At 30.6% G+C, this 16,229-nt stretch overlaps 1 protein-coding gene across 1 annotated transcript; it reads left to right on the forward strand.

Annotated features, from left to right (window-relative positions):
- On the forward strand, positions 1–795 carry LOC114378836. Its single transcript, XM_028337438.1, has 2 exons — positions 1–238; positions 446–795. Exons 1-2 carry the CDS (start codon positions 1–3, stop codon positions 793–795), a joined length of 588 nt encoding a protein of 195 aa, XP_028193239.1.
- Positions 796–16,229: the final 15,434 nt, after the last annotated feature.

Genomic DNA, 16,229 nt, shown 5'->3' on the forward strand with positions numbered 1-16,229 from the left:
ATGAATGCTTATGGTGACAAGCAATCAGACTTAGGGATCATTGACAAGGTATTAAGAACCTTGACACCAAGATTCGATCATATAGTGGTGGCAGTTGAGCAAGGCCAGAATCTTGAAGAAATGAAGATTGAAGAACTGCAAGGAATACTTGAAGCTCAAGAGATGAGGCTCAATGAAAGAAATTCACAAAGATCAGTTGAGCAAGCTATGCAAGCCCAAACAACCAAAGGGAACAACTGTGATTGTGGCAAGAATAAGAAGGGAAAGGGAAAGTGGAAGAACAATAAGTGAAAGGGGTCTGGTGAGGGCTCCAGCAGCTCTGGAAATCATAACCAGAATGAAGAAACTGACAAGAAAAGTGGAGGGAATCACAAAGTGGGCAAGAAGAAATTCAACAAGAAAGGGATTCAGCGTTATAATTGTTAGAAATGGGAACATTTTGCAGATGAATGCAGAAGTAAAAGTGTTCCAAGAAATGCAAATGAGGCTCAATTGGCACAGGATGAGGATTCTGACTCTGATAAAGTGTTACTAATGACAACAACAAACTCAGAAGAAGACAATGTTAATTTGTGGTATCTTGACACAGGTTGTTCCAATCACATGACTGGACATAGAGAGTGGTTTGTAAACATTGATGATAAGGTGAAGAGCAAGATCAAGTTTGCAGATAACAACTCTGTAACTGCAGAAGGCATTGGAAAGGTGATGATTCAGAGGAAGGATGGACAACACTCATTTATCAATGATGTGTTGTATGTTCCCAATATGAAGAATAATATGCTGAGTTTGTGACAGTTGCTAGAAAAGGGCTACTCAATGTAGATGGAGAACAGTCAAATGAAGATATTTGATAGCAATAAGAGGTTGATTCTAAAGGCCCCTTTGTCAAGAAACAGAACATTCAAGATTGGAATTCAGATTGCAGAATTTCAATGCTTGGCTGCTTCTATAAGTGATGAAAGCTGGATGTGGCATCATAGGTTTGGTCATCTAAACTTCAGGAGTTTAAGTAAATTGAAAAGTAAGAAAATGGTTCATGGCCTTCCCCAAATTGAGATACCAAAACAATTATGTGTTGAGTGTTGTGTGTCAAAGCAACCAAGGAATTCTTTCAAGTCAGAAATTCCAATTAGATCCAAAAGAAAGCTTGAAGTAATCTATTCTGATGTGCGTGGTCCTTTTGAAGTGAAATCCCTAGGAGGTAACAATTACTTTGTGTCATTTATTGATGAATTTACTAGAAAAATGTGGATTTATGTCATTAAGCAGAAAAGTGAAGTGTTTAACATTTTAAAGAAGTTTAAGTTGTTGAGTGAAAAGCAAAGTGATGAGGTGATCAAAGTGCTTAGAACAGATGGAGGTGGTGAGTATAACTCACATGAATTTCAAGTATTTTGTGATGAAGAGGGGATAATTCATGAAGTGACATCTCCCTATACACCTCAGCATAATGGTGTTGCTGAGAGAAGAAACGGAACCATTCTGAACATGGCCAGAAGCATGATGAAAGGGAAGGGAATGCCTCATTATTTTTAGGGAGAGGCAACTTCTACTGTTGTGTATATTCTGAACAGGTGTCCCACTAAGAGATTGTAGGGATACATACCTAAAGAAGCATGGTCAGAAAAGAAGCCTAGTGTGAGTCATTTCAGAATATTTGGTTCACTGTGTTTTAGGCATGTGCCTGAGCAGAACAGAAAGAAACTTGATGACAAGGTTGAACCAATGATACTTATTGGATATCACCCAACTGATGCCTACAAGCTGTATGATCCTAGAATGAGGAAGGTTGTGATTAGCAGAGATGTCTTGATAGATGAAACAAAGGGCTGGAATTGGGAAATAAATGTTGTTGACAATGGTGAAAGAAAGGTGATTGTGAACCTTGAAGACAAACAAAGTGAGAGGATGTACCATCATGTGGAGAGCAACTTAGAAGGTCACAAAGAGAGAGACAAGTACCACAAATACTTAGAGAGAATGAATTGTATCCTGATATAGCAATCACTGTAGAAGGAGATTTTGTGTACTTTGCTCTACTTGCTGAATTAGAACCAATGAGTCATGATGAAGTCTCACAAAGTTCACATTGAAGAGCAGCTATGGAAGAAGAATTGAGTGATTCACACTAATTTCATTCACTATTTTTTCTTCCTTCCAATAGAGTGAGTGAGTGGATAATGTGAGTGAAAAACTTTACTTGCTCCAACACCTCTGTGCTCTCTCTCCCTTCTAATTTTCTACTTTTAGTTTTGTTTCTCCATTATTCCAATCACTAATTCCGTTTGATTAAATTAACTTCGATTTTTACAAAAATCTAAGTTAGGTAAAATTAGATTTTGAAATGAAATAAAATAGTACTATTTCTTTCTGTGATTCGAAAAGTCAGCGTTGTTGTAATTGTATAGTAGCATTTTAAAAAAAATTATATTATGAATAACAAAGATATATTACTAGTTTACGTATAATATTTTTATTTTCGTTTTTTCATTTAATTTTTCTTGTCTCGTGTTTCTGTTGACTTGTTTTTCCTATATTTATTCTTTGTATAAAAAAAAGTTATGCTATGAATATAATTTCTTTCTTCAAACTAATTGTGAAATGCATAATATTTGAGCGAATCTTAACTGCGAAGCTTCCTGAAATTCAAATTCACTATTTCTTCTACCTTCCACTTGTGCTGCATTATAAAGGAGGCAGCAGATACTGACAAAAGGAGGAATCAAGAAAAAAGAAGGAAAGGACATTGTTATAGTTTTGATGCAAAATGTAATTAGATAGTTCATTTAATCTGAAAATAGGAGAAGATAAATTGTTATATAACCATTCTATTATATGAACTAATGAACCATAATCTGGTTTAAATATTTTTTAATATCTAAATGAATTAAAATCAATTTTATATAATTTTTAAGGAGTTGGTTGAATGAAGCAACAGAAAGTATTACAATGACAGATCAAAGTATTAAAAATGACAAGTCAGAGGGTTAAATCCTACTTATCTCTTGCGGTATAAGATAAACACTATATGAGTTCGAGAACGAGTTCAATCTTAGATTAGACACCATCTCTTATTCCTATTTTTTCTTTTAAAAAAATTAATTAATTTTATTTGAATCAACATGAAGAGAAATGCTAGCAATACTCTTTCTAACTTTTTTTAAAGATTTTTTCTTTGATTATAATTTATTAGAAATCATAATTTTTGATAGATTTTTCTTCTTATTTAATAATTTTTTATCTTGATTTATATTAAAGGAGAACTAAAATTAACCAAAATTGATAACTTAAAAAAATTTTAATCGATGACAAAGAGAGTCTGTGAGAAAGTATCAGAAAGATTACTGTTAGCATTCCTTTCAACATAAATGATATTTTTTTTTATCAAGCCTATCACTAAATAAAAGCTTGTTTTCTTGAAAGATATATTGAAGCAGTTTCTGACTAAGCATAACGTGGTGATCTGTTTTTAGTGTTTTTGCTTTGAATTTAGTATATGTTTTCGTGAAATAGCATGACTTAATTACCAGGAAAAGTGCCGACCATTAGGTATTCAAAAGCAAAGTCAAAAATATAATTCATACGAAAAGTCATACAATACTTAAATTTGAATTCTCAGTCTGTATATGTAAGTATGTCTGCTGTTTTACTTTAAGAAGCAACACGTACGTAGTTGGCAAGCCAGAAAAACAACTTCTTTTCTTTTCTTCCTAAAAAGATCATCCTAAATTAAAAAAAAAAAAAAAAACCCACAATTTTCTTGTGGGGGTCAATAATTTTTGCCAATTCATCCACACCCCCAATCCTCCCACAAAAAGCAAAAGCAGGAAAAACCTATCTTCAAAGACCTCATAATTAAGCAATTCCAACAATGATAGCGCTTGCTTGACAAAAGTCATTGATTCAAGTTGAAGATGAAATGTGATGGGAGAATTCCTTCTCTAAAGTTGATTTTATCTCGTAGCTGTTATATCAATAATAATAATAATAATAATAATAATAATAATAATAATAATAATAATAATAATGATGATGATGATGATGATGATAATAATTCACAATTTTTCTCATTTATTTGATATAAACTATAAATATCTTCTCATCAACAAAAAAAAAGTTTAATTAAAATTTCATTTTCTCAAATTTTTCAAATTTTAATTTTTAGTCCTTCAAATTCTTTTTTGGACAATTTTGAGTTCTTCATTAAATTTTTGTCAGTATTTTTAGTTTCTCTAAATTTTTTTGTGCATTTTTAGTTCCTTATTTATTTTTATTACTCAAAATTAATACATATTTTAGTCATCTTTAGTCTCTCATTTATTTTATATTTGGGAGTAATCTTGAGCAATAAAAATAAATGAGGAATTAAAAATGGGCAAAAAAATTTAAAAGGACTAAAAGTGATGACAAAAATTAATGGAAGACTAAAAGTTGTCATAAAAAATTTGAGAGACAAAAAATTAGAAGCTAAAATACTTGAGGGGCTAAGAACTTGATCAACCAAAAACAACTATAAATATCTTCTACTTAAAACAAACTAGTTGTTGAAATTAGGTAAAATCACTCTATAAGATATTAGATCTTTTTTCAAGCATTTAACGTAGTAGTATATTTAAAACTTGAATTTAAGATTATTGATTAAATTGAAATAATTTTACCCCAATTGATATACATACTTAGTGGTGTGGAAATACATAGAACTAACTATGTTTTGTGATGGTTTCCTCGTTAGTTATCAATTTTAAAAAATACAAAAATGAATTTATATGTAAATCTATTTATGCTTAAAAAATATACAAATATTTGTGATCATGAAGCATAATATGTATCACATAGTATAAAATAAATAAGTAATGTAATATTTAAGGCTCACTACTAGAAAATATGTTTTCTACGTCGATTTTGTAGAACATTTGATGACGATTCACAAACCTTCTTTAAAGTTGTCATTGTGGAAAGTGAACATTTTTCACAATGATTTCTTAATCGTCTTAATATTTTAGCTTCTACATTGGTTCCTAAACAAACCGTCTTAGATTTTTTTGTTTAAAAAATGTTAATATTTTAAGACATTTTTATGAAAAACCGTCTTACAATCATAACATTCTAAGACGGTTTACGATGAAAACCATCTAGATTCTATGGATTTTAAGATCATTTTCAGTGAGAACCGTCTTAAAATCTTGACATTTTAAGACGGTTTTCGATATGAACTGTCATAGAATCCATAGAATTATCTTAGAATGTCATTGTAACCGATGTTTATTTTAATCTTTTTAAAATGGTTATTTTGTTTTCCCTTTAACCAAACTAGCAATTTCAGTGTAACAGACCTAAACAGATTGTAATCCTATATTCAAAATTGTTTTTGCTCTAAAACAAGAAACATATATATGAAGAAACAACAACATACTTGAGATGCATTCAACTCTAGAAGCCCGGGTGCACCAAAGCGACGAGACAGGGCATTATGCACCATTTGAAACTCGACTTCATGACCCAATAAGTGATGGTAAATATACATAAATATTGATTAAAAAAATTGTCAAATTTTCAAATAAAAAAATGTAGAGCACAATTCAAACAAAATCATAACCTCTATTATTTAAATATTCTTCAATTAGTTAAAACAAGCATAACCTTAGTGCAATGCTATTTCCATTATAGAGATGTTCCCTTACAAGTTTATGCTGCAGTATAACTTTAACCTCACAGTTAGCTCCAAAATCATCCAAAAAACACATGACACTTGCTCATATATCATAAGAGATGTTGATCTAACAAAACCATTGATGCAATCCTACCCCCAAGGACATTGGATAGAAGACTCCAAGAAGATTGGACTAGAGATGCAGGAGAAGATCCTATGGTTCTCATGAGCCTTATGGTAGATTTTGGGCCCATGGGCTAAGTATGAGTCCACTTATCTTTGTACATATTAGATTAGGGTTTCATTATTTTTGGGCCTTGTATTTAGGGCTCCATAGTGTAGGGAGGGTACCCTAGTAATGTAGGATTTTTCAGCCATTGTATTTTAGGGCACTTAGACTAGTTTTTGTATTAGGGGTAATTTTGTAATTTCACATGCATTAAGTGCACTATTTGATGTGTGTGTTGGAAGAGAAATTTAATTGAATTGGGAGAGGTCCAATCCAATTAAATTTTGGACCAGCCTAAGGGGGAGGTGAGTATTTGCTTGCTACACCTCATTGTCACCTCATATAGTCACACTTAATGCATGTCCTTCATGTTTTACATGCCTCATGACATCTAAGCACACTTAATAGAGAATCTTGGACTTGATCTTGAATTAATGGGTTGAACCATAGTTGAAATTCACTAATCATAATTAGTGAAATTTTGGATCCAAATTTGGCTCCACAAATTCAAATTCTAGTGAAATTTGAATAGAAATTCAAATTTCCCTCTAATTTTGTGTGACACTTTTTAGGCTATAAATAGAGGTGTTGCATGTGTATTTTTTCAACTTTGATAATTTGAGAAATTACACTTCAAAGTTCAGACTTCATTTGAGGCATAAATTTTGTGTCCCCCTCTCTCCCTTTCCCTCCACTCATTTTCTCATACCTTCAAACTCTTATCCATGGCTTCTAATGGTGGTGAGCTTGTTCTTGACTCATCTTCTCCTTGAAGTGCCATCTCCAATCACCTTTTCTCCTTCTCCGTTCTGCTATCATTGATCTTCAAGAAGCAAAGGACTTCATTGATAAAGAAGATCCAAGGCCTACAATCTCTACATAGAGCTACATCAACCATATCATAAAAAGATAAAAATAAATAAATACAAATTATAATGTCCCTGTACTAGCCCATTCCTTAGTACATTGAAATTAATAACAACAAATAGAACTACAGCCATGTCCCTTGTCATGTTTGATAATAAAAATACAACCCTAAGCATGGCAATCTTCAATTTGGGTGAAAAAACAAAGGAATAACAAAAATAACATAAAAAGAAAAGGAGGAATACAAGGCATCCAGCTAGTGTCATAAAACTTAATCAATGGCCAACTTACCCAGTAACACTTGTCTCATCCACAACAAAGGTTTCATAGCTCCTTGCATTCTATCGAAACTTGTACTTTTCAAGACAAAATCAACACTTAATCCATGGTTAACATAAACCGGAACCCCCTACAAATAACAAGGGCAATGAGCACAAGGCACAAATGATTGAAGGCACAATATAAGCATCACAAACTAATGCTAAATTCACCAGACTAGCATGAAGCTCCAGTGCAACCTCTTCTTGTGTAGTTAGCTTAATCTGAAAATAGAATATAAAGCATCTTACACAACATATAATGGAATAATATAAATAAAGTGCTAACATAATATATCTATACAATCATACACATTATTCCATATAATTTGCACGCATACACTAAACAAGTGAGCAATAAAACAAAATAGCATATAACAATAAATAATGCTTTACTTGTCTACTTTTATATTAATTCTAACTACATAGTTGGATGCTTTTGGCACACTGGCACCTAGCTAGTCCACATATAAATCATCATATTTGTAGTTGCAACATAAACCAATAAGCATTATGTCAAGCAAGTAACAACATCTAAACATCAATATAGGCAAAAGAGATTATTTTATTTTATTTGCAAAAACACAGTTCAATTGGTACTTGTTAGACTGTAACTAAATATATGGAATACCAAGCCTCATAAGCGACATCAAAATTTCAGATCTAGAATCAAATTTTACTAGAAGACAACTCATATCTACAATGTCATTGGAGTCAAATAGATTTGTAGCATGCGTTATCTTAAATCGTTGTATACTAGGTTTGCTAATTTCTACGTAGTAAGGCCACTAACATGAGTAGTGAACATTTTTACTAGAGCTTATTGAGGATCTCATGAGTCTCCCCCAACACAGTCACACACATACACATAAACCCATAAAGCTAGCATCACTCAACAGTGTTACTTCAAGTCAAATTTTCACGGATAAAGTTACCACTATGTAGATTATGTTGATAAAAAATCAAATTATTTACACCAAAGTGTTATAAACAAAATTTTGGCATACAATACACTTCAATAAGTTGTAAATAAGCTCTTCCAAATGGCCTTTTGCACATAAGTTGTTTATAATCAAAGAAGAAATAGGGTTAAATTGTTTTCATACAAGTTGTAGCTTGTTTTTATAAGCTATACTAGATATACTAGATACTTATTAAAATAAGCTCAAAAACAACTTATATACATATCATAAACTATTCTTATAAGATCTCTCGACCAAACATAGGGTGAAGAATATAGGCATCCTATATCATCTAATGTTGCCAGCCCATGCCACCAGCAGAAGTAAGTTCTATCAAGCAAGTTCATTGCTACCGTTATTGAAACCAAATTCAACTGAACCTCATTACTCCTACAGTTCTACATTGCAATTTAAGATTCTGCCTCTATTGAAAAGAGAGGACAATGTAGCACAATCTCATGCGGTCACCTTTATCACATTTGATGGATTTGGGGACATTAGGGATGGAAATCCAAGTAGGGAGTTTGATAGTTTGAAGGTTGTCATCATCGATAGCGATCAATATGGAGTGGTTCTTGCCGGATTTGAGCTTCAAATCGTTGGTGAGATCGTAACCCAACCCAATGGCCCTTATGGCATCTTTCACCGCCACCCCTTTATTCTTCCTCGCCATCATCTTATTCTTCTTCTTTTTCACGCGCTCATCCCCCAAATCAATTGATTCCTATGTTGTTTGAATGAAATTTGTGAAGATGATGGATGTGCAGAAGACAAAAGAAAAGAAAATGAATGAATGGAGTTCATGAGAACTGGAATTGGAGATGGTTGTTTCATAATGGCTATAGTCAAAGGGAGACGTAGTATTATCAATATACTACTTGCTTTTTTCCTTGTCTAATGTTAAAAGACTAGTTAAAATAGTCAAAGTTTCCAACTTACTAAAATCTAAACCCCTTTTCAACCTTGTACTATAGTACTTTTTTATTTTAATTTCATCTCTTCTGAATGTACCAATTTTACTAAACTAAAAAATTAAAATACTTCTTTTAGCTTATATGTTAGACCTGGCCATTTTCGATATGCTAAGCAAATTTTTGCTTACCATATGATTGGAGGATCAATGTTTTCATGCTTAGCTTAATGGTCCATTTGGAAGAAAAGAAACTAGAAGGAAAGAAAATAAAGAGAGAAATATAGGATCACAAAGTTTTTTCTTTTGTTTGATTGAATAGAAAGTGTAAAGAAAATAATAGGAATAATTTGACTTCACGAGACACAAATTTAAACATTTCATTTTTTATTTTTCCTTTAATTTAAATTTTAAAATTTTCTTTTTATTTTCATTTTTTCCTCTTGACCAAACATGGGGTGTCTCTTTCCATTTGTCAATTTGAGAGTATAGGGTGAAGAATAGTTTATTATACAGTGAAGAATATAGACATCCTATATCATCTAATGTTGCCAACCCATGCCACCAGCAGAAGTAAGTTCTATCAAGTAAGTTCATTGCTATTGTTATTGAAACCAAATTCAACTGAGCCTTATTACTCCTATAGTTCTACAAGCTTAATTTAAGATTCTGCCTAAAACTACAACAAGTAGCAACACTACTGAATGAATTTTGCACCAACAATTTGGTTTTAGGAACACAACCATTCATAGAAGATTATTGCTTGGCAATGAGAAAACCATAAAGCATTAAAGAGTATAATGGTTTCCTACTTCAATAACCATCTACAAATTGAAGCTTTTTCTAATCAGAAAAAAAAAATTGAGTTTAATTGATAGTCAATTTTGACTACGAATGATTAAAATTCCTTTACTTTACTGTTGTTTTTTTAATAAAATAATGAGGAATTTAATATCATGTTAATTTTTTACCAGCGAGATTCAAAAGGAGAAAATTACAAGTGCTTTTGAGGAAAATTGATGCAAAAACTTGAAGAGAAAGTTGAAGATTGAGACAGCTCGCTTAGCACACAAGACAGACCTAACGTGTCTCCTCACTTAGCGGCCAGCTCAAGCTTAGTGCAAAGAAGGCGCACGAAGAAGCCCAAAGGCGTGCTTAGCGCGAATCCTGCGTTAAGCACTTGATCACCGCTATACTCGCTAAGCCCAGAATGCCCGCTTAGAGCGAAGTCGCATGAATTTTAAGCTACCTTAGGCCTATAAAAGGAGTGGCAAGCAAAGGAGAAAGATACTGAGACTCAGAGCTCTCTAATGAATACATCCAAAGTTTGAGCATCTCTCATAGGGGAAACCCTCTCCCTCTAGCCACTCTCCCCTCTTCCTTTATCCATCCTTCTTCTTCTTCCATCCACATTTGTCCCTAAAGTGTAAAGTCTTTCATGACAATGAGAGGCTAAACCCCTATTGTTGGGAGCCTAACAACCAAATGTCCTTGTAATGTAATCTTTCTTTATTATCTATTTAATGCAATGCCAATTTTTATTATTTCTTTCATGTGCTTTATTGTTATTGTATGGCCTGATCATCCATGCATCTATTTAGGGATTAGGCATTGGAAAGTGTTTAATTTCTGAAGAACTGGGAAAGAGCATCTAAACAACTCATTGTTAGGGATAGAGTAATCTTGTTTTACCTATGCATACATCTCCAAACTTCATGTAATTTACTGTTTTATCTCTACAAAGAGATTTGGGAGAGAGAATAGATAAATTAGGTTCTTCATCGTGAGAGATCAGGATTGAGTATCTTAGTAGACGTAGATGGAAATTAGAATAGCATTAAATAGAGAAACACATTAATATTGCATCAAGGGTGGTTAGGTATGTTAGGCCCCAACATATTTTAAATTATGAATTTACCTTTAAGCATTAAAACACATTATCATCATCTTTATCTTCTATCTTTATCATTTTTTACTTTAAATCTTTATCTTATCTTCTACCTCTCTTTATCTTATATTTTAAATTCCTTATCTTTCTTATTCTTGACTTTCTCCAAATTTTACATTTACAATTTTTCATCTTCTACCATTCTCTTGCTAAAAAATTGGGATATACAACAATACAAGTACGAACAAAGTCCTTGTGGATTCGATACTCGAACTTCTGAATACTTTATTACTTGAGACAAATTGATGTACTTGCCAATGAATTACCACACCACTACTGTATGAATTCCGCACCAATAATTTGGTTCTAGGAACACAACCATTCATCAAAGATTATTGCTTGGCAATGAGAAAACCATAAAGCATTAAAGAGTATAATGGTTTCCTACTTCAATAACCATCTACAAATTGAATCTTTTGCTAATTAGAAAAAAAATCTATATTTAGCTACAAGTATGCTTATCTATCCCTCAATGCAAAACACTCCATATCCAAAGGGTATCAAGACACCTTGTGGCCTTATTTCAAAACTATGAAGCCATACTAACAATGAGTGCCTATGCAAACTTGCACATCCTGTGAAGCTAAAAAGTTAGAGGCGAAAATGAAAGATTGACACAACCTTCCACGACAACTGCAGCACACAATGTTCCACAACAACGGCTAGGCAACACAGTTGAAACCTTCCATGAAGGGGCGACAGGGACAGGGCGGCACAGGAGACACCTTTGATGGCTGGTGAGTAATGGAGGGCACAAGCTGAGTGAGGGCATGACGAGTACGGTGAGTGATTGAGGACACAAGGGTGGGTGAATAAGTGAATGTGCCAGTTAAATAATCATGAAAGCCACAACGGTTTTACTAAAAATGTCATGGAATGTTAAGTTCAATGACAATTATACAATTAATCATTGTTGTACACATCATTTCAAGCCGATTTTTGTAAAATCATCTTCGTTGAAAAACCTCCAATTTAAAAAATTGTCATTGTCTTATATAGTAAGACGGTTTTGAGGGACCAATTTAAAAGGTGCATAGTAAAAAGTTGTTTTTTAATAGTGGCCTAAAGATATTTTATAATTATTATGTTGCATAATGTGGATCTTAGATATTTTATAATTATTATGTTGCATAATGTGGATCTTAGAAATCAAGATGAGTTATTTTCTTAAAAAACCAAACTTAAGACGTAAAACAAATCAAAATTTGTTTTATTTTTATGTGAAATACAGCAAAGTAATTAAATTTGAGTCATCAAATCAAATTTTATGTCAAGATCAAAGGGGAATATTTATAATATATTAATATTTATTAGTTAGAAATGACCACTCAGTGCGCTGGCCATACACAATATATAACACAATTTTTTTTAAAAAAATTCCAAGAAAATTTGTGTTATTTAGATGACAAATCATTTATGACCATTATTAGACTTATATTTTGAGCGAATATTTAATTTACTTATATTTTTTTCTTAAAAATTATATTGTGCAAACAGTTCATGACAATATTAAAAAATATTATCAACTAGATTGGAAAGAAAGTAGCTCCTCATAATATGACAAACTAATATTTAAATTCTTCTTTAAATGAATGTTTACATATTTAATGACTGATAATACCTCCGATAAGATTGTCATTAAAGGATAAAATCTATGCGAAAAAATATTAAAAAAAATGTTAACTTCAAACTTATTAATACTAATATTAAATAAATTCAAGTCAATTTTATTATACGTATAAGCAGATAGACAACTGATAAGCAAGAAGATGTTTATTTTCTTATGAATAGTTAATACCTAACAATTCTAGTTACTCAAAAATCAAAATGGCAGATATATGCCGGTAAGATTACTTGGCCAAGTATCCGGGGTCCCAAGAAGTGTAAAAGAATATGCATGATAATGACATATAGAAGTGTATCGTATCATATCTCGTCCTAAGAAAATAGGAACAATAACCATACACACATGTGGGTGATCGAGGATTGAGGAAGTAACTCATGAACCTCGATTTGTCCTCAAATTCGTTACCTAACATATCCTTTAGAAGAGTTCAATTAGCTGTTATTAATTAAGAGTCAACCACACCACAATTTATATGCTTCACGCACTCACACACTGTATTAATCCCACGATGTTAATTAATGTCCTAAGTAGACATGTTAATTTGACCATTTCTTTCTAATCTCCAATGTTGGGCTCAAACATTATGTTTTTCAGCTTTTCTTGTCCCCACTATTGTGATTCGCCGTTTGTTCATTAAAATCTAGCTATGATCTTGAGTTCAACACATGCACTTGCATAATAATAATTTGACCTTTTCTTTGTTGGAAATGATTTTGCTCGTATACTACACATGTACGTACGAAACACTTGCCCCCAATTTCATGCTTGAAAGTAGAAAAAAAATATTTAAATTATATTCTCATGTATTGACCACTTCCATTCCACTACTTGCAAGTCGCAGCTCAGTCATATTCGAAAAAGGCTAAAAGAAATAAAAAAAATATAATGAAACATTTATTTGTTTTTATTAATCAAATACGACTTCGATGAATTTAATGAAGTGCACATATAGTTGATGGGGTTTTGACATTGAGGCTAGAATCCGGAAAGTTCATTATATCGAAGCTGTCAACTTGTTATTTGTATTAGGTAGTTGGCAAGAATCAATATCTAGAATTTCCACTTCCAGTGTATCCGCTAAGAAAAAAAAGAGGCATTTTCTTTTTCTTTTTTTTAAATAGTTTTTTTATTCTCTGAAATGTGATATTGTTTTAAAACCTATATTTTTTGCTTGTACTGTAAACATCTTGAAATTGTTTTTATTGAGTGTATCAAAGAAATTTCCTAGCATAAATCTACCGAGTAATGTTATTTATATAATTAAACTTCGCACATTTTTTTAATAGGGAAGAAAATAATATGAGATAAAATAACTGATATGATATAGAAAATGAAAGAATAAATATGTAGAAAATTTTGTGAAATTCATTATATAAATATCACTCAGATTTATTTATCTTTTCTAGTATGATCATAATATATGGATGTAAAATATTTATTAATTTTATCGATAATTAATATCTACTGAAAACTTAAATTTATTAACTAATCATTATTATTGATATCTTTTGTCTGAATCACAATTTTTTATCAATAAAACTCAACTTTAAAAATTTTCTTAAAGATTGAAATCCAATTTTACTTGAAATGATGAGACGTTGGTCAAATCTATTTATCTTTTGAACAAGAAAGAAGCAATTTTACAAAAACAAAATAGTAAATTAAAATTAGTAAAATATGTATGTAATTTTTTTTAAAAAAATGTCATTAAAATTTGTGTGACCCCAATATTAGTGATAAAAAATAATTTTCACACTATTTTTTAAAGGAAAAAACAAACAGAATTTATTAATACGAAATTGCTTCAGAAGTAACATAATTTTCAAACTAGTAATTCAAGCTTTTTGTACAGCTAAACATGTCAAAAAAATGTGATCAATTATTAATTAGACATTCAAAATGTGATTTTTTTAGGGGGTCAGAGTAGAGTTCTTTAATTTTAAACCATAAATCGTGGCTAGTGAAGTATTAAATTGGATAAAAAAGGAGCTTGATGTATTCCAACAAAAAGAAATTTATAAAGAAGTGACGCAAAAAAGAGGAACTGTTTTTAAGATAAGAAAAATCAAATAAACTAAAACAAACAAAAGTCAATGTTCGGCGATCCCCGAGAATAGATATCCACAATTTGCCACGTCAGCATATCACCACTGAAAGTGATACTCTGCATATCATATATCAATCTGCACATACCCTAAAATCAAGAGGCAGTGTCAGCAATACAAATGAGGAGAGATTCTTATCTGTATTCATAGTAATTTTTCATATCCATTTAATGCGTATTACTGTAGTTTCTGATCTCAAACTAACTTAAATAAACAGTAACTATAAACAGCTAAGTTAAATTACGTTAGGTGATATAAAATCCGATTTTTTTAGCCAATGTTTGATTAAGCGTTCAAACACACACGAGTCAGGTATATATGAGACGGGAAAATAATAACTTTTTTTTAATATTCATTTTTTCTTGAATGTGTTAGTTGATGTGTGAAGTCCTGAAAGATAAAAAAAAAACAAATTTTATTTTCAAATTATTGATGGTATTTATCATTAAGTTTTATTTTGTTAATTTAAATAATTATACTTAAATGATATTTTTTTTACAATGATGATGTGACGGGTGGTAGTTGTCATATGTATCATTTATGTTATATGTAAAAGTTGATTTTTTTTATCTAATCTGAAACTTAATTATTTGTTGTTATTTTATTGACATTTTAATAATAAAACTTAATTAGGTACTATCATTCTTGTTCCTAAAAATATTTTAAAATTTTTAATTTAGTGTCACATTATATATATATATATATATATATATATATATATATATATATATTATTAACATATATAACAAATGAGATTTATTTATAGTGATAATAATTATTTATAGTGGTGAAAATTGAATGAAAAATAATTGTTAAATACAAAATTTAAAAATATTATATTTTATATTTAAAATCGTTATTAATGTATTTATTATATTTTATTAAGTTAAAATTCTAACAAATAATATTATAACATTGACAAACAAAAATATAACTCAATTGAAAATAAATAAACATATGAAAAAATAAATTAATTTTTCATAAGAATCAAATTAAAAATGTGTATTATGTAGGGGTGTTTGTAGATCGATTCGAATCAGTTTTGATTAAATTTAGGATTCAACCCAATCAAATATGATCGGTTTGGTTAGGTTCAATTTTCACAATTTTTTTTTGAAATCCAATCCAACTCATTCATGAATGGTTTGGTTCGGTTCAGACTAACGAGTTATCCATTTAAATTTGATTTTTTTTCCTTCTTAAAACTACTATTTTATATCATAATTCATCCAAAAATCCAATACAATTAATACAATATTATCAAATGTCTGAAAGTAATAAAATGATTCATTTAATATCATCAACATAATATTATAAAATAGACTAATATAAATTAGAATAAAATATTTTTCAACAAGATTTACTATAATAGTTCGAATAATAATTATTTTCTACAAATTAATTTCTTTCAATAAGCTTTGCTACAATTAAATTTGTTGCAACCAGATTTGTTGAAACAAAAGAACAAAATATGATCCATTAATATTAAAAACATGACAGAAAAAATAAATATGAAAAAAAGATAAAAACAAATAACAATGCACCTGAAAGTTCAATTTTAAAAGCAATATTAAAAGCAATTTTAAAAGTTCAAGCTCAGAACACGAGGTC

The sequence above is a fragment of the Glycine soja genome, chromosome 12 (assembly GCF_004193775.1).
Source record: "Glycine soja cultivar W05 chromosome 12, ASM419377v2, whole genome shotgun sequence".
NCBI classification, from domain to species: domain Eukaryota; kingdom Viridiplantae; phylum Streptophyta; class Magnoliopsida; order Fabales; family Fabaceae; genus Glycine; species Glycine soja.

What these genes read in the sequence shown, in the direction of transcription:
- LOC114378836 (XM_028337438.1), top strand. Translation starts at nt 1, where the DNA reads ATGAATGCTTATGGTGACAAGCAATCAGACTTAGGGATCATTGACAAG. An exon ending in AACAACCAAAGGGAACAACT is followed by an intron (nt 239 to 445) that starts GTGATTGTGGCA and finishes AACATTTTGCAG; the next exon opens with ATGAATGCAGAAGTAAAAGT.